Source organism: Centruroides vittatus, unplaced genomic scaffold (genome assembly GCF_030686945.1).
Source record: "Centruroides vittatus isolate TY-2023 unplaced genomic scaffold, ASM3068694v2 contig_397, whole genome shotgun sequence".
Lineage (NCBI taxonomy): Eukaryota > Metazoa > Arthropoda > Arachnida > Scorpiones > Buthidae > Centruroides > Centruroides vittatus.
In genome coordinates, this window is record NW_027122212.1 from 1,356,265 (window position 1) to 1,376,262 (window position 19,998).

Below are 19,998 nucleotides of genomic sequence, written 5' to 3' on the forward strand. Positions count from 1 at the left end.
CGTAGGTAAGTTATTTAATAAGTTATTTAACAATTTCTTGATTGTTTACGCAGGGTCAAAATGCTAATACTCGAATTCATCGTGGGTTCCCATTACCCATTAAAATTTATGCCTATAAACTTTCGACCAGCATTCGAATCCGGATCCTCCCAGGTGGTCGAGTGGCAACTCGACCACCTAGTCGTTCCCGTTTTCGGCAGTACAGAATATAAAAATATATTTTAATAAAATAATTTGTATCTGCAACGAAAACATAATAATTCAGGAATTTCAGGTGTTACGAACGAAGCAGCCCATCAATTTATTACTAGTCTACTTCAAGACCAGCCAATACGCGTTACAGATTTACAAAGAATCCCTTCCTTCATCTAAAAATAAGAGAAATAAATAAACTCATCATCGACTTTTATTATAAATAAACGAATCAATGAAGAGTTTCAAAACGTATTTTAAATTTATAAAAAAAAAGTAAGTTTCTTCTCGTCGTCCTTAACCTATAGATTTACGATCATCTCTTAACTACATCAAACAGAAATTAATTAATTACAGATCACGAACGAGTCACGTACCATATTTACGATCAGACAAACACATACACTCGTTAACAATAAATTTTTCCTAGATCCCGAGTTTAATTTTAGAAATTAGGAAAAATGTTCCGCCGCTTAACTCCGCTGTTTATTTTATCTTTCTTTAATGTCTTAATTATAGATCGATAAATATATCATCCGAAATTTTTCACAAAGGTCAAGATTTTAATAAATGACCTGTTATATTTATTATATTTCTAAAAATACATTTTCGTCTAGGATAACATAACGCGTGTATTTTAATTAATATTAAGTGTATAATTTATGCAATGCATTAAAACGATTAGAAATTATCATCAATATATTCTAAGTCATGGGCATTGAATAAATAAAAATTGCTTGGTTTCAGCTTAAAATTTTGTTTATCTTTTTAAAAATTAACGTACAGATCAGTAAAAAAAATCACCTCCTCAAGATTTTTACATTTTTGGACTCGGGGACCTCGAAATGTCGAGAAAAAGAAAAAGTTGTGGTTTTTTACTGTGTGTATACGGTTCGTGGGGCAGGAGTTTTTGCCCAGTTTGAAGCTTAATAGGTCCTGTATCTTTTGTCGAAAATATGTGAAATGTTGCGCTGAAGTTCGTATGTTAAGGGGAAACGTTTGTAGAAACTTTCGGAAAAATCGGACCAATGCTACTGGAGATATGACACCCACCCCTTAATATAATATAAGTTATCCCGATACAAGATTTAAGGGTATTGGTAGCAATTATAGGGATGAAAACAAAGAATGTCGTGAAAGTACAGCAACACCGTTGCCAGTGTTTTTTTTTTTTTTTTTTTTTTTTTTTATAGCAATTGTTACTAAGTTTCGTCGAAACTCTAGCTTTGATAAAACTTAACAATTGGAAGTGCAGTAATTTATGCAGTAATAAGTTTTCCTGTATGTACTGTACAGTACCTATAGAGATGCATGATACTCGAGTACCTAAGTTAAGTTATAAGTAAAATCGATACGTAGTACAGTACATAACTGTGATAAGTAAGTACTTACTGCTTCCACATACCGTATTTACGGACAGACGTCATGAATAAGCTTATAATTTTCACAGCGCTTAACGTAAGCTTAACTTCTTTAGATTAACTGGATCGAAAACTATATTAAATATACCAATCAAAGCCTTGAAAATCCCAGTAAATAATTTTATGTAAATTGCACAAACGTTTTCGATCTAACGCAAGATCTGCTTCGGGTCTAAATTGTAACGCATAGAACTGATTTCAAAATATTGTGTAAGATCGAAAATGTTTTTCATATTTACATGAAATTATTTACCGAGATTATCAAGGGTTTTGATTGTTGTATTTGGTTGTAAGCTTCAAAAAATGATAGCTTCGGTCAACCGCGCATTTATGTAATCTGTAATTTGTAAGTCGTAGTTTGTATATTATAAATATATAGCACCTGAAACTATACTTTTTATGGATTTTATGCTGTTGTACCTAGTAAACTAAGTAATAAACTAGTAAGAACATCTACATAAAATACGGAGGCAATTTGTTACAGAAACGAATTTAAAGCGAGCGAAGATGTTTATCATTTATCATCTCCACCCTCTAAAATAGGATAAAAAAACGGTGTAAAGAAGTATTTTAAGGTTTGTAACCTTAAAATACTCTTTCGTATCCGTCGACCGTTACTAATGTTAGCATTTCGTATAGAAGACAATTTTGGACTTATATTCTCTAAACTAAGTGGACCATTTATTTATAGTCACGCTTTCGTATGCGAAGAGTCCACGTCCTTTATTTGACCAGATATATCGTTTAAGCGTGACAATTTCATTATAACAGTGCGTTACGCATGAGTTAAAGTGTTCTTGATGGTAGTTTTTCTTTTCCTTCGATGTTTTATGAAGATGAGAAGAAGCTTGTTAGAGTAGAAGTCATTAGCACTCAGAGTCTGCATTAACACAGCTAAAAAAAAAAAAGGATCCCAACAGGAATTATCTGGATTGTCATGTCAGCATGGAAAGAAGGTTTGTATTAATTATGTTTAATTAATATTGTTTTTACAGTGCTTAAATTTAACGCTTAATTTAAGTTTTCGCGATACTTCATTGAGTGTAAATTTAATTTTATAATGTTGTGTAAACTCAAATGTGCTAGACTTATTTTCATCTAAATGAGCAGATTCTTCATTCGAATTTTTTAAATAATAACATTGCAATTTTTTTTAATTGCGCTACGTTAAAGTGTCGAAAAATAAAGTAAATGAACAAACTAACTTGGTTAAGTCAAAAGTATACCCGAAAGCTGCCTGTACAAAGTCTATACAAAGAACGTAATTAATTTTATAAATAGCCAATTAATTAGCCATCGAATGTCGTAATTAACAGGCTTTAAACACGCTGTTTTGGGAAGTTAACAGTGAATTTTCTTAAATTATTTGCATTTAAATGCATTAGGCTAAATGCTGTAAATTCTGCCTACTTACGAAAATATAAATGTGTCTAAATCGTCGAAGAAGCCTATTGTGGAGTAGTTTTCTTGTAAAAGTTATTGATGAAAACGTTAACTAAGGCTAACAGTGCACGAATGAAGATTTCCAGTTTGAAGAATAGACAGTGGAAAACACTATATTAATCTGGCCGATAACATTGTTTTGAGAAAAGCTTGGCTCTAATATTACAACAGATACGAATAAGATTGCAACAAGAACATTTCACATTGCCGTAACTTACATTTCGGCTTTTCAGAGCTATCGGGAAGAATTATTGCTGGCAGGTGTTAATCGTTTTCTGAAGTTCGGAGGTCATCAAAGTGAAAAAAGAAACTGATTTATTTGAAAATAAATAATATCTATCGAGTAACGATCGGTTCCCGATGAAAAAGACGTCTTTTGGAGTGGTAGACAAAAAACAGATAAAAGTGTGTGTTTGGTGCGCAATTTTGATGAAAGCACATTACACTAATGGACTAATAATTGTATAATTGTTTAATTATTTTTGAACATTTACTTGAACAGAGCTATTTTTATCTTGTAATTATGTTACGTTAGTGATTTCCAGAGAAATGTAATTCACTATTTTTTTCTAGAGTTCATTCTTGACATAGTTCCAAGATAGTTAAGCATTGTTTTGAGCCATGACATAAACAATATATATATATATATATTTATTTATTTATCGAACGAATGTAGGCCTGTAAAAAGTCCTTCATCGTATTAATAAAATACACAAACTTTCCAGAATTGAACAATACTAAAATAATGGAAATGAAAAAATTCTGCATATTTATAGTAAAATGTAAAACACAGCACTTCTGTAGAAAATTAACTACAAAATTCCTTGAAAACTAAATTAAAAAATGTATAACAGTTTAATCGAAAACAAATCGTATCACGAAGTAACTATCTTCTTTAAAACAGCTTATCATACTTTATTATAATCTAGCAATAGATACTTTAATAATAACATTCTGTGTACTGTATCGATTATTTTTTCTGAAAAATCGAGTTCTCACAACGGAAGTATTTTGAAAATGAATCTCTTTAAATTTAGTTTTATTTATTATTTTTTAAATGTAAAAACAAGATATGAAGCGGGTAGGACTAACAAATAGGGAGACTTCACCTCCTTTCTTGAAAAACATAAAGATACGAATAAGAGGCGAAATGGGGTGAACTTTGAGCTCCGTCACGCTTCTTTCAGTTCCTATTAAAACACGAATACCGAATTTAGTAGCCTAACTGAATAAATTGACAATTTGCCTAACGGATTCTCAATTAAAATCTTTTTGATTCTGTTGTAATTAAATTCGGTTTGTTTAAAAAGTCAAAAATAAGTGATTGCGTATAGTAAGGCACGTTACAGACTGATGTCTCTTCATTCTATAATATAATGTAATTTCTAGATAAACAAATAACTTAATAAACTAAATATCGTTGAAAATTTGTATTGATTTACCGATTAAAAATGTATAAATCAATAAAAGTCATAGTGACATAGTAATTAAATGAAATCTAATTAGAAATCTGGTTTATTTTGTGACCGAAAACATAAAAGTTTTAAAACATTTCATAAAAACATTTTAAACACAAACAAGTAATTATTTATTCTGACCTCGTCGCAATACCGGGCTGCAATTTTTAATCATATTTTTAATATAAAATATGTTAGCTGCCTCAAATTAGTACATCAGCCCCGGTACATCATACTTTTCCATTAACAATAGAGTCGTGCCGGTCATCTATTAACTGCTTTCAGGGGAAATGTTTTGAATTGAAATAACAGAACTTCTTATATAGTTAATCGGGACCTCCTGTCTGTAATCTTTCCATATCTGGTCTCGGTTTTCATCGATCTAACTCCATTCTCGAGATTAAGGAAAGACCGGCGGACAACATTAGGAATTTGTAGGTCTACAATTTGTTTTAAATTGCAGCTCAATAAACATCAAAAATTATAATAAACTGTTGAAAGTAAACTATGTTGTGTATAAGAGCTTCTTGTCTCAATGATTGTTGATGAACGATTCTCAAACACTGTGTAGTAGAGATGTAAACAGATTCTGTTTATAATAAAAATTCTAATTGATAAGCATTGCCCTTTTGTGTGGATCTATAACAGGTCAGTTTCAAATATTTGATATGGAATTTTTATCTGTATATAATATAAAAATCTTTACAATTGTTATAGATAACTAAATATTCGTGTATGGCTGATGAGGGTGTTTTGGACCGAAATGCATACCAGTAGTTAAGTTGCATTCCGACGATAAAAGTGTCATTTTGATGTCCTCAGTAGCAGTGTAATAAGTCTCTGTCATCTCTACTACACAGTGCTTGAGATTCATTCATTAGCAGTAGACTACGTTTATACGGCTGCTTTCAATTGTTTAACACTCTTCGCGTACACAAGCCAATGTTATATTCGCAATGTAAATTTGTATCTTATATGAAGGAAAATCCACTTCACATCAACACTGCACGTAAATAAATAAATAGATAAACAGAACATTTTAAATATATTTGTGACAATTACGTCGATGGAGACATCCATTTATTACGCACTAACGCTCCATTCCACAGCACTTGGCACTTTCTGACAAGCGTTGTAGAAAGAAACAAATAAAATTCGAGTCAATCTTTATGATTTCTGTAAATAAAACATTTTATAATTATCATCAGTGGAAAGTCGTATTCAATAAATACGGTAAAACCCCAGTTATCCGAAATCCGATTAACCGAAGAGAGCCCGAAACTGAACACTAACCAGTCTACTTTTCTTTTACTGTAATTCATAAAAAAGAGTTTAAAACGATAACACGTCGCCGTTTATCATTAAAGTTCAACGAAAAACAAATCGTTCGTATTAATATTAAAATATAACTACAATAATTATTCTTAAAACTATTGTGCGGTAGGTACTGTACAGTACAAGTTAAGTGCATAATAAGCCACGTAAAATCTGTTTCTTAGGCTATATATATGATTAAATTCGCTAAAAAAAAAAGGCTTAAAAGGTGAAGTGAAGGCTTGAAAGTAATAAACTGTATAAATCTTTCATATTCGTAATTTTTAATCCGAAATGGCCCTGGTTGTCTGTTCTATCTGAGAAGCGTCGGTCATTACCTGGAATAATTGGGGTTCTACCGTATATTTAAATGATTAGAAAGGACGTCTGACGTCTTCCAATATTAAATAGAATAATATACTATTTATTCACAAATATGGGTTGGTCAGTTAACCGCGAGTATAACTCGAACACGCTACGAAAGGATTTTTAAAATTTAAAATTTCATTTATTAAAGCGTTGTAAGTTGTGTATTTAACACGGAGGATCGTATTTCTAGCTACTTCTATTAGGTTTTTAAACAATAAAATATTTGAATAAGGCGAAAGTTTTGTTTTTCAAGTGTTAAATGACTGCAGTCACTCCGTAGGCAACGTTGGTAAAAGCGACATCAATTAATTCCTCTTTCTACCGCAATTATTGTCAAAAACGAAATAAAAACGGTCGTCAATTCCGTTGAATGTTTTTCGTTATCGTTACAGAAAAATCATATTCGATAACACTTACAGCGGAAGAAAAATAAGCGCGTATATTGTGGCAGCGCATTGTTTAGAATAAATAAGCCTGCGATCTACAAAACGACACGAAATTTTCTGAAAATCCTAATAAAAATTAGCAAAATATTATGGTAAATTTTGGCAGTTTTTTGTCTTTTATTACGTGAAACGTGAGGGAAATTTTTAAAGAAACATATTTAAATTTTTCAAAATCGTTACAGATTAATAATGTCGAACTGTTATTGGCTGGCATTCTTTTGCTTATTCATCACGATGGTGATGTCACAAGTAACCAAATTTTCCGATAACTCGACAAAAATTTTAAGAAGCAAACGTTCTCTGGGATTAGAAGCCTTAAATACGAGAGAAAGGCCAGCGGGTCGATACTTCCCTATTGCTTTGTATTCCGTGACGCATCGAAGACCGGGTGAGGCTATATATATATATATTTTATACTACATGTTAGTCATAGTTTCGCTCAACAGATGGCACTATTTTAAAATATTACATTTATAACACTTGTAAATATTTTATTAAAATTCAATATATCGAAATGTAATCATTTGTTGTTATATTTTTGAGGGTTTTACATCCTGGTCTGCTTTAAAAATTGAAAAAAATTATTTTATAGTGTCGCCATCTGTCGAGTTTCGGTATAGTCAAATTAGATAATAGCGTCGTTTTTTAATCCGATCGATCTTTTCCTTTTTTAGGTAATCGATTGTCGTCTAGAAGAAAACGTCCGGAAGTGTGGGAGTACAGAGGTCAATACTTTTACGGCTTTCGACGTAGTCAGAGGGAGAGAAGGACTCGTTTGTTGGTCGCTACTCTACCTATATTATTGGCACCGCTTTTAAGTTTAATCTTCACTCTACCCGTTATTTTACCAATGACCGTGCAACCTCTGTTACCACCCGTTAATTCGGGGAGGAAGAAAAGAGCAACCCATCCACCGATCGGTAATAGGGAAGAAGAAATTAAATCCGTAGCCCATTATCTGCATAAAGTTAGATACGACGAGAATCAGCAGGGTCGTCTGGTCGCCAATTATCTGCAGTGTAACGGCTTACTCGACCCCGAGGATCACTGCATGGAGCGACTGTCCTGCGAATTTGCCGATCCGAAAAATGCCCACGCTCCCGAACTAGAAAAGACGGTCACCTCCATGTTAGTAACTACTAATTCCTTTTTATCAGTAAGCAATCGTAATATACAGGCATTTACTAAATCGACATCTACTGTATTTTCCCTACCGTTAACGTGATGGGATGGATTATCGTGCACGTTAAATCGATGTCGTTTGTCTTTGTTAAAACCTAAATAAGGACGGAGAAATGCTACATATTTACTAACGAAATGGATGACTCTAACACGCTAGTGTTATATCGAGGTGTAACGAATATCCGATTTTTATATATGACGAGTCGTACAAATTTGGAGAAGTTGATCGCGAAGTGGGGAAGATCGGGGTCCGATCTTCGCCACTTTTATCCGAGTGGGTTTCGTGGGAATCTGGATAAATCCGTGACCGAACCACCCACGATAATAAAGGAGGTGGCTCGAAATAACCAAGTCATCCAAATATTCGCGGGTTTTATGCATATTTAGAAATGTTATGTCTCCTTCTCGGCATCCATTGCGGACCCGGTCAATGGTCAGGAAGAGGTATGAAGAAAATTAATAGAGTTGTATAGGTCTACAATCTATACGTATAATTACTGGTCCAGTTATTTTTTTAATTAAACAATCGAGATAAGATTCTAAGTGTTTAGATTTTTAAATTAAATCTGACTTATTATCACTGTTTACAGTATTTACGATTAGAGTGATGGTGATTAAATTATTTATATAGGGAAATTATAACTAAATGAATTCTTTGTATCTAGAAATGTTGGTTTAATTAGATATTTTGCAAAATTTCTGGGGAAATTTTCTAAGTATGCTATGTAAAAGTAGAGTTTGCACTTTCTTCAAAATCCATAAATTTGTTCCTTCGAACATTTTTAACAACCATTTTTCTTGTATAAGAAAACAGCTTTTTCTTCTTCCTTTTCTTCGAAAAATATTAAAAAGTAAACGAATAAAACAGAATAGAATTTGTCCCGTGATTAAAAATTAGGCTGTTTTTAAATTTATAAAAAAGAAGTTTAAGATAGCGAAGAATTTTGTATCGACTACGTAAAAAAAAGAAGGCAGGGAATAAAGTATAATAAAAATTCAAGCTGTTAATTCTCACGGCCTGGATCAAAGAAAGCTTTAAAAAATTATAATCTTTTAAAATATTTTAACTAATACAATTTTTTCCGTAAATTTATTATGTTTAATTGCTTTTATATAAATTTCTTTAAATTATTTTTAATAACAGCTTAATATTTTTTATTTTTTCGAATATTTTCGCTCTGTTGCAACCCGTTGGTCTAAACGAATAATATTAATTAAATATATTAAATACTTATTATACGTTATTTAGATTTAACTGGTAAAATTATTTAATGGTGCGCGTTATATCGCTTAATATCGATAGTCATATCCTGTATCGAGTGCATTGTAGATATAAGCGCTCGATATATCCATATTGATGACGTTATAATTTGAATTCTATAATTGGAACATTTAGACCTACAAGAATTACCCAGTTTAGTGATATCTGTTTATGCCAATTAGCTGTATAATAGTATTAAGTTAATAAATAAACGGCAGTTTGGCATTGGCTTAAATATGACATTATCTTTAGTGCATACATCAACAGCATCGTAGTGAGTTTCTATTACGTAAATGCAGACACATGTAACGTTATGACCGATTTATGTCACATTGGGTTAAAGAATTTAGGGTACGATAGCCTAATATTAAATAATTAGAATTATTACGAGCACAATAAATTATGGATTTAATGAATATAACGTTTGTAACAAAATACCGTAACTTCGTATAACGTTCAAAGTATTATTCGAAAGAATGCGCTGGTATTCCCTTTTGGGCTCTATCGTCTGAAAATCCAATAGAGGTGAAACGAAGACGGCTTATAAGAAATGAACTTTTTAAAATATTTTTCGCCTCGTATATTTTATACGAAAGATTACATTTTGGATTTCTGTGGTATACGAGACCCGGGCCAAATGTTCTTCTATCTGGACCGGACAACATTGGCGCTATAAAGACCACTTTAAAAAGGCCCTAGTCCTATTACTAATAAATATTTGATAGAAGCCCGATCCAAATAAACGACTTCGTCATTCCTATAATTTTTTAAAAATTATACTGACTAAATTTTGGGCTCCTTTACGTCCCTTCTAATAATTCGCTAGTTCTGTCTACACGCAATTTAATAATTAAAATATTTTTAAAATATCCTTATTCAATGTAGTAATAAATATTATTATTATTTTTTTTCTATTGTAAAGTTTATATATTTTGCACCTGTTAAAAAATTTTCTGTTAGAAACGTTAATGCATTTTTCAATATTTGCAGATTGCTGGGACACATCTTGAAAAATCCTTTCATTCCCCAAACTTTCAAAAAAACGTTTGAAGCTGTCGGCTATTTACGGAACTCGTCGCCAAGGGCAGTGTAATCGCTTCTTTTGTGCACATATGGACAACTGAAAAATAAAAAAGATTCCCTCTTTACTCAAAAGTTCTCTTTGTTTATCCTTTATAGAAACTACGCAACACGTATTACTCATTCAAATATGTATATATTTCTTATTAAAAATTTAGTTTCATTTAAATTTAATACGTTAATTTTACTCTGAAAATTTAGTAAATTTACTATAAAATTTATTCGATTTTTTAAAAAATTCACCAGGAACACGAGCGCATTATATACAAAAATACGGTTTAATTTCTGGATTTTTTATTGGCTACATATATTTTTAAAATGATTTATGAATTTTAGGAAGATTTCTTTAACATAGTAGTTGACAGATGGCGCTCTTCCGATTGATAGTTGGTAGGAAAAAAGTTATGTTTTGTAACTGTATGCCTGTGTCTAGTTGGAAATGTTGGAGAAAACAGTTAGGTGTAACCCTTAGCCATGTGATTGCGAAAGTCAACGTTTTTCGAGTTATAAAAGTTGAAATTTTCATGTATTAGACCGAATTTCCGAGTGATGTTAACGGACACGGATATATCGCAACGAGTTTTATTAATTCTGTTTATATTTTATCGTTGCGATGGCTTCAATTTGGACTTGCGTTCGCCAGTTATTCATCGAAGTCATCCCGGTACCATGTTCGGTTTTTCGGTCGCGTTACACAGAAACAGAGGCTATAGTTGGTAAGTTTTTCAAAATATTTTATATCCTCTCTCGCCCGAAGATTCAAAAATTTCGACATATTAACAGGTTGACGCACCGCCAAATCGATTTTATTCTGTAAATTTCCAAGTTAGTCACTCGGGTACAAAGGTTACATTCATCTTTTTCAGCAGACTTTATAGAGCAAAAAAGTTTCTTGATCCCTTCTACTGTTTGTTTATTCGAAAATTTATCAATGGACCCCGTTGAAGTTATTCAATGAACAGTACACTATATATACATAGAAACAAACACTTGTTTTCCTAATATTAACGTTAATGGGTTTATAACTTGGTTAAGAAACTTGCTGCTTTAAAATAAAGGATCGCGCATCTCCTTCCTTTATTTTAAAGGGACGCGTTTATACAAATTAGTGGCATTTACAAAGCGAAGAAAATTGTCTTTTTAAAATCGACGGGAAAGTTGCTTGTTCCCCGCTCCTTCGTATTTTAAAGGAGCGCATTTATTTACACAAACGTCGAATTGGGAACGTTTTCAGAGAAACGTTCCACGATTCCGCATCTCGTTTCACTGTTATCCACTTTGTTAATGTATTAATGCGATTCACCTTTGACTACGAGACGATCCAAACACTATAGATTAAAGGATGTACGCTACAGAAATATACAACAGGAAGATCCAACATACAAAACAAGACCAAGTTACGACAGCATTCATAAAAGAGCACTATTTATCCTATTCAAATGCCATAAAATCAAACCCTGTCTACGCTAAAGTTTAATTCTGTAATCTTTAGCCTTTAAAAAAAATTCCATTGGAATAATTTAAATTTTAACAGGTTACTAGTTGGTGCGCCTCAGGATCAAACCGATCAACCGGGTGTAGTGAGGGGTGGTACAGTATATCGATGCAGCACAATATACTCAAATTCCTGTGAACACATTCACTTCGATACCGCTGGTGAGTCAAATATTAATGTATATATTTTTTATTAATATTTATATTATCGCTGATTTACATTATTTTAAAAGTTTTAAAACAAATTCCAGGTGAAAATTTCGTTAATGTGTAGGTTGTTTTATAAAAACCTGTCTGAAATGAACCCTTTAGAAAACGGATAGTTTTGACCGGACGTTTTAGACAGGTTTCGCTGTATTAATTTAATTTTTAATGTTAGTTCAATGTGTTATATTATTCTTATTTAGATTTAATCTTTAAAAACTCAATAAAATTCTAAACGATGGAAAGTTTTAAATAATTTATTTTCAAATGATCAAAATTGTAATTAAGATTTAGTTTTGTTTTAAAATCTATTTCTTTGCTACATAAATGTTATCAATTTTGTTAAAATTCAAAATTTTCCGTTGTTTTCTATGGATTAATATTTTACAACGACATTTATTTGAAAATACATTTTATTTTTAAAATTTCGAGCAATTCATTGGTCGATGTAGATAAAATTAATTATTTTATTAGACTTTTAATACGAATTTTCAAATTATTAATAAACTGATATTCGTGATTTTTAAGACTTTAAACGTCACAAATAAAATTTTTGTCGATAATTTTTCGGCTCAAAAAAAAAAAAACAACAAAATTAGTACCTATTGTAATAAAAACCGAGTTAAAATCTTCTATCTTTTCCATTCATAAAAATCTACGAGGTTACAAAACTTCTACTTTAAAATGACCTCGAGTGGGCACGGTGACCTTTATAGCTTTGACCCTTACCAAAACCCAGCACGCTACCTCCCAAAGGACCGTTAGGAAAGAGCAAGCGAGAATATATAGTAGAGATTATGAAAATAATTATTTTGATAAAGAATCACATAAATTTTTATTTTAACTTCTTTACAGGTCACGGTAAAATATTTTATCTCAGTCAACCTAAACAAACAGATGATAAATCTAACCAATGGTTCGGTGCGACTATCCATAGCTCGGGGGAAAACGGAGTTATTGTGGTAAGTGTGAAAAAATAGAAAAATAAAAAGTAAAAAAGAAATAACTTAGTTTAGTACTAGGCAAACATTGTAACACATTCTAACTTTAAATAATTACAGGCGTGTGCACCTCGTTACGTCTACTTCTCGTCAAATTTAAAGAGAAGAGAACCTATCGGTACCTGTTGGGTAGCAAAATCGGATTTCTCTGATTTTAAAGAATATTCCCCTTGCAGAACGTGTAAGTTTATTAAATTATTTTATTCCTTTTTTGTTACAAATCCTTTCCATTCACTTTACGAAAAGGGTTTGAAAGAATGTTCTGTATTGCGTTGAACCTACATTATTTGTAATTGCTTATTTAAACTACAGCATTTAACACACACCCAATTTCCTATGGGATTCTATTACCATGATTACTCATATAAACTATTTCGTACACATTCAATATTCTTAGTAAACCTTATCTACGTTATCGCCTAAACAAATGAAACAATGTTTTCTTTATATCTGACTAATTTAGTAAAGATTTCAATGACACATGTTAAACTACCTACGAAATTTGTAACGAATCATTTTATTAGTTAATGCATTTGATTCTATAATATTACATCCAATCGCAACAAGTTAAACAAACTTTTTAAAAATGTATTTATTTTATTCAGAGTTATAACAAGTTATCAATAAATAATAATAATTTTAAATGTTACAGTTTAAAAAATCCTGTTGGAAGGAAGTTGTTTACTGGTAAACTAAGATAATCTTCAGCATTTGTTTTACTTTGAGTAAAGGTTACTTTTTTAATAAATATTAATACATTGAACGAGTTTATGCTGTAATTTGATAGTTTAAAACAACAGATTGTCACTAGGATATAAATTAGTATTTTCGCAAAAGACACTTCTTATTGGTTAATATTTAAATATATTTAAATATTAACCAATAGTCGATTTCGTCGTGTTTTTTATAATGCAAGAAGCTTGTTTTTTCAGGAAATGTTAATTTAATAGTCCTTTTTTAATGTTCTGCAATAAAGTTAAAATTTTTTGTCTGTAAAAGGTTCTGAGATGTCAGCTCTTATTGGTTTATTAAATAGACTCCAGTTAAGATATGTAATCGATCGGTGTGAGGGGTGGGATTTTTTAGCGGAGACGGTTTAAAAACTAAGAGATAGGGATGGAGGAAGTTTTTATTGCAAAATTCGTCCTGAAAAGTTTATAAAGTTTACTCAAACCGTGTTACATTAGCAAATTCTAGGCATTATAATAAACTTTGATTAGATAAAAGAGTCACTTCTATCGCTACAGGTCATCTTGTACAGCTACTAATGGAACATAAGCAGGCAAGGATCAACTTCGTATTTCGTTCAGTTTAAATTAGTCTTTAATGCGTCTTCTATAATTCCTTCCAGGAAAATGCTGCAGTTAATATTTCACATTTCCTAAAAAAGAGCGACAAAAGATATGTAACGCATACACCACAAAAAATTAAGATACGGGTTTTTTCCTTAACATCTAAGTAGCCTTAGAGATAACAATAAAGTAACATGACTTTCTCTGTGCTTATCTTCAGCTGACGAAAGATATTTCATTTTATTTTTTTAATCGTTCTAAAAATATAATTGCATAATAGTAAAGGGTATCGTATTGACGGGTTAGATTGGAAAGGGGAGGAGTTGCAACTCGATTACTCCAAGATTTTCCAATGGTTGAGGAATAAACAATTTTAATGGATAGAAAGCAGCATCATTAAAACTTCCAAAATAATTAAACAAGGCAAGGGTCGTGTTTGTCTTAGTGATGTCCTGCAAAGCGAGCTGTCGACAGACAAACTTCTTCCTGAGGCCCCCTTACATTTTGGGGATCGATTGACCTTAGAGGTTAATAGCAGGATGTTTCGGGGAGCAGAACACTTAACACACGACAAGACGGTTATGCTACTGATACTTAAAATTAATAATCTTATTAATCTCTACTGCACCTGTAGCTTATTAAGGAAGTAAAAACGAAAGCAGTGAATTTATTTATATAAAATTTTTATAATTGGGTAAACGAGAGTGGTGCCTCTTGCTGCCTGTTTCGCATCTTTGCTAAACAAACAATCTTCTACACCCCAAAACTATCCAGACTCCCTTTGTATGATGCACAGTCTGGAACATCTCTATCGACGCTTGCCGTAAGTCAAATTACGTACGACCTCCCTGTCTTACTTACGCAGAATTTTAAAATTATTCGGAAATCTGTAACCACTTTAAGCGTTATCTACTTTGGTCTAGTCGTACATTTGTAACATCTCCAGTTTAAAAATCCAAATGAATGAAGTTAGTGTTCCTGGAAATGGTATTCTGGAGGGTCACCAGTGTCAAAGCGGTGTCCGGTTACAAGAGTTGTCACCGCTGGTTGCTTCGTAGTTGTGGCGCTGTTAATGGTGAAGAAACGGTATGTTGGTGTATTAATAGTGGTGGTAATAGAATTATTATTCTCTTACAACCCTACACACGACTACCATTTTTTTGAAAAACATTCCCCCCAATCCTAGCGCGGTTTTTATTAAAGACATCGTGTGTATAGAAAAAATAGCATTCGACGATATAAAAATGGTCTGTTCTATTGTCATTTTTTCATTTTAGAATAGAATTTCTTTCTTTTCCTAATATTAATATTATCTTTATACAGTGGAGTGACAGCTGACTCCAACAGCTGCCACTTCGCAACAATTCGCTTTATGAGACAAAGTGGCTGCGATTTTACCACGTGATGCCACGTCATAGGAATTTCTTTATGCCGAATCGAGCGATGATTGCGATTATTGACATTAATTTCGGTGTCAATTGCTTTTTACTTATTCTTTTGTTTTTAAATGAGGAAGTATTAAGGTTCCGCTCTCTTCCATAAGTTTTTTAATCCTTTTAAACTGGAAATAAGTTTTTTAAAGATTTAATGTTAAATTACTTTTCTTCTTTCGTTAATAAGGTTTAAAAGCATACTTATAGGCTCGAGACGATTTTAAACTTCAAAAAAATTTGAAATGAAAACACGATTGTTACAATGACTAATTACTCGATGAATAATAGGCTTATACATAAAATTAAAATATTTTAAGAATAATTTGTCTTTAATCTTTAATTTTCGTTTCAACTCTAATGTTTTAATTTATTTTTTTAAAAATAAAATAACTAAATTTAACTTTATAAATAAATTATACTTTAAAAAATAACGTTAAAATTAAATTTGAATTGTCCAATCACGTGGACGAAATCTATTGACGTAATAAATCTGGACCAATAAGCGGCAAGCATAACTTCAAATTCGTCGAATGTGACGTGTGTGTATTACGTAACAATCCAAATACAAAATTAAATATATACATAACAAATTTTAAAATAGCATGCTTAATATTTATGTTTTAACATATATTTTAATATATTGTTTACAAATAAATAATAAATTAAAGTTAAAACATAAATATTAATATATTAATTAAAACATTTAATAATAAATTAATTGAATGTTTTAATTAATTTATTGTTTATTTATTTATTTAATAATTTTTAATATAATTAGCTGCATGGGGTTATCATCGTCAAGGTTCCTGCCAAGCTGGATTTTCTGCTGTTGTATCTAAGGTATCAATACATAATTCAATTCTGTATTAAAAATAAATTTACATATTTAAAAAATGTATTTTAATACCCTTTTAGGATGGTAAAAACTTATTTATCGGGGCAGTCGGCAGCTGGTATTGGCAAGGTTAGTTTGAAAATTACATATATTATTAATTAAAAGTAACGTCTACTCTATTTTTATTTTTTGTTAGGCAGCACTTAAGATGTTTTAATACAACATTAACAAGTAAACATATATTATACCAGGTTTCTAATTATCAGTATCAAATTTCGCATTACTTTAATAGCAGTGAAAGTTCCGATTGTTATTTATAAACGTCTATCATAAATTACAGTATATACACATACAAGTTCATGCACCCCATAGAATTTATAAAATCTTTTAAAATTCTATTTATAATTTAATACTTAATATTTAAAAAAAATTCTCCGTATATTTTTAAGTATTTAATTTAGAAAACTGGCAGATATCATATATAAAGAAAAAATGCATATATAATTACATATATGTAGACAGAAAACATAAGTATACAAACGTTCTTTTGTGCGTATATTTAAAATTTATCTGATAAAAATCCTAACGTATTGAATAACTTATTTAAAAAGTTCGTATAATTTAAAATTTTAAAATAATTGAAGTTTTAACGAAATCTAAACTGACATATGGTTAAAACACACAAAAAAAAAAAAAATGGCGAAAGTGAATCGTTTCGTGGTGCCATCTGATGCTAACTAATGTAAATAAAAAGTATACCGTAAAAAGGAGTGATTTCGGTCCATGTAGGTGGTTGTGGCCAAAATATTAAACAGTAATAATAAATTCTTACAGTTTCCGGAATATAAAATAATTGTAATGTAGTTGAATTTTTTGAATTGGATAATAATTTGGTTTATAAAAAAATATATCAAAAAAATTTTTGAATACATTTATTTTTATAGTTTTTATATTTAACCATAGTGATGATAAAAATTAACCTTTGAAAAGTTGATCTAGGAAGAAAATGGTGAATACATTTGAGTCTATGTTTTACTAAAACAATTATTAATGCCTCTAGTTTCAATTTAAAAATTTAAAAAGATGAAGCATAATTAGTTTTTCATTAATTACTATTGTATTACTAAAGCTACAATGTAAGGTGAATGTGGTCAAGATGGCCACATTCATCTTACACTGTTTACCATACAGGAGCCTGCAATAAGAAGTAATCGACAGATCACAGAAAAGGTCAGTTTTTGATTGTTTTGAGTATTATATGAATGAATTATTATATTTATTATGTTAAAACAATGTTGTCATATTTTTAGAAATAATGCCAAGGCGTTACATGCCTAAAAGTGGGACAAGACAATATGTTGTTCATAGTAAACAAATAATGTAAGCTTCAGTTAAAGCTGTCAAATCTGGTAGAATGTCACAACGAGCAGCTAGTTCTTGCTTCAACATTGCAAGAACAACTTTACAAAATGAAATTAATGGAAACCATCTTTTGAAAAGAGGTCGGGCAGTTTTGACAACAGAAGAGAAAAAAAAAGTCATTAGTTACCATCTTATTATGGCATTAAAAATTGGATTTCCCGTTACAATTGAATTACGACATGTCATAAAGAATTATTTGGACCATAAAGGAGAAAAGATTAATTGGTTTAGTGATAATTTACCTGAATATGATTTTATGAAAGAAATTTTACAATGCAACAAGGATCTAGCTATACGAACATCCGCTAATATCATAGCAAGAAAAGGTACAATTTCTACTGAAACTATTGAAGAGTTTTACAAAAAATTGGTACATATATCGGATGGCATTGAACCAGATTGCATTAACATGGATGATCTAATAGCAGCGGCGTAGCTAGGGTTGTCCCGGCCCAGTGCAGAACCAGATTTGTGGACCCCGAAAATAATTTTTCGGCAGTGGTGTTCTTTTTCTGTAATGGTAATAGGGAACGTCCAAACAAAACCAAGTATTTTTTTCTGTAAATTTCGGATTTTGAATTTATTTATTCCGTTTTGTGCGAAGTAAAACAAATAATATTAGGATACATTTAAATTTTAAAAATTTACTTTACGAGCTTTCTGACTAGCAAAATCAGACATAACAGAATCGAAATCGATGGAATCAGTAACTCCTCGTTCAATGGATAAAATGGCAAGGTTCGTCAATCTCAGATTGCTCATTGTCGATTTCAGGTAGTTTTTAATTAACTTCAGCTTGGAAAAGCTTTTCTCACAAGTTGCAACACTAACTCGGATCGTTAAGAAGATTCGGAGACCGATTTCTGTATTCGGTACCGAATCGTTCAATTTGTATCGATGAATGAAATTCAAAAGCTCCATTGGTCCATCTTGACAAATCAGGTTAAGTTCCGAAGATACAGCAACGAAGTCTTGAAGCTGTTTTCGTTCAAGAGCAAATTCTTTTTTGTCGATTTATTCCGGAGCGTTTTCAAGGTCCACTTCCGAAACAGGATCCAGCAAAATTGCGGGCGTTAAGAAGGCGTATCGTTCTGCTAACTCTTGAATCTGTTTAAGTTATTATAGGTACTTACAGAAATTTAAAAACATTGCGTTTATACGTTCAATTTCTTTCGTTTGATGAATGATGCGTTAGGTATTTTTTTTGTTTTGTTTACGTAAACGGACTAAAATATTTTTGTGTAGTGGTTTATATAATGTATAACTAGATTAGAGTTGAGTTGCTGGTTTTCCTGTGTAGTAGGGGCCCCAGCAGCTCGAGCAGCTAAATGCCAAATTTTGCTTTATTTTGATTGCCGTGAAAAAATTTTCGGGTCTTTTTTTCCTGTGATTTTGGGGCCCCATGAGCCTATCGCTTTCCATGAGCCCGGTGCGGACCGCACCTACCGCACTCTCCTAGCTACGCCACTGTCTAATAGGGGTCAGAATTTCCAGGAAAAATATTGAGAGTTGACTCTAAAGATGCCAAAGTTACAACAATGATAATCAGCAATTCTTATTAGAATGGCCTACTAAGGAAATCTCCAGAAACATACCTTTAAACATTACAGGTACGAAACTGCCGTCAAGCATGCATAGATCAGTCGTTTTCAAAATATTACCGTTATATCTTAGATGTATACGATACACAATAAAGTATTAATCCTTCATTCAATGACTACTTTATACATTCGCAATTATTTCGCTATGGAAAGTCGTGATATCGAGCACTAAAATAATCGTTCTGACGTCAAAAGCCATAATAGTGGTGTCATGAATTTTCATTATACGAGGATATAGGTGTCAATGTCATTTTTAATAAAGCAATATTTCGGTTTTACAATGCAACAAGGTGGACGCTTGGCGGTGAATTACGGATTTATTTCATAACTAATTATTCCAAAGTTTATTTTATTATGAGCAGTTTTAACGAATTATTATTACATTAAACTTATTCACTTTAAAACAATAGTAAAAGAAATTGTAGCGTGTAATGAACGCACCGCCAAGTGCGCGTTTGACACTGAAATATTGTTTTATAAAAAATGACATTGGCACCAAAACTATATATTATATTTTGAAAACGATTGGTCTACGTATTCTTGACAGCATT

At 31.4% G+C, this 19,998-nt stretch overlaps 1 protein-coding gene and 1 pseudogene across 2 annotated transcripts in view; both read left to right on the forward strand.

The window, feature by feature from the left end:
* The first annotated feature begins 1,482 nt into the window (after positions 1-1,482).
* LOC136976211 (uncharacterized) lies at positions 1,483-10,262 on the forward strand (annotated as a pseudogene).
* A 319-nt stretch (positions 10,263-10,581) lies between these two features.
* LOC136976161 (integrin alpha-PS2-like) overlaps positions 10,582-19,998 on the forward strand; it is a 28,273-nt gene continuing 18,856 nt past the window's right edge. For both annotated transcript variants that reach the window (XM_067271378.1, XM_067271379.1), the window contains exons 1-6: positions 10,582-10,881; positions 11,700-11,821; positions 12,719-12,825; positions 12,925-13,045; positions 16,368-16,429; positions 16,505-16,553. In XM_067271378.1, coding sequence (XP_067127479.1) covers positions 10,715-10,881; positions 11,700-11,821; positions 12,719-12,825; positions 12,925-13,045; positions 16,368-16,429; positions 16,505-16,553 — 628 coding nt within the window. In that variant the 5' untranslated portion in view covers positions 10,582-10,714. The remainder of the gene's footprint in view (positions 10,882-11,699; positions 11,822-12,718; positions 12,826-12,924; positions 13,046-16,367; positions 16,430-16,504; positions 16,554-19,998) is intronic.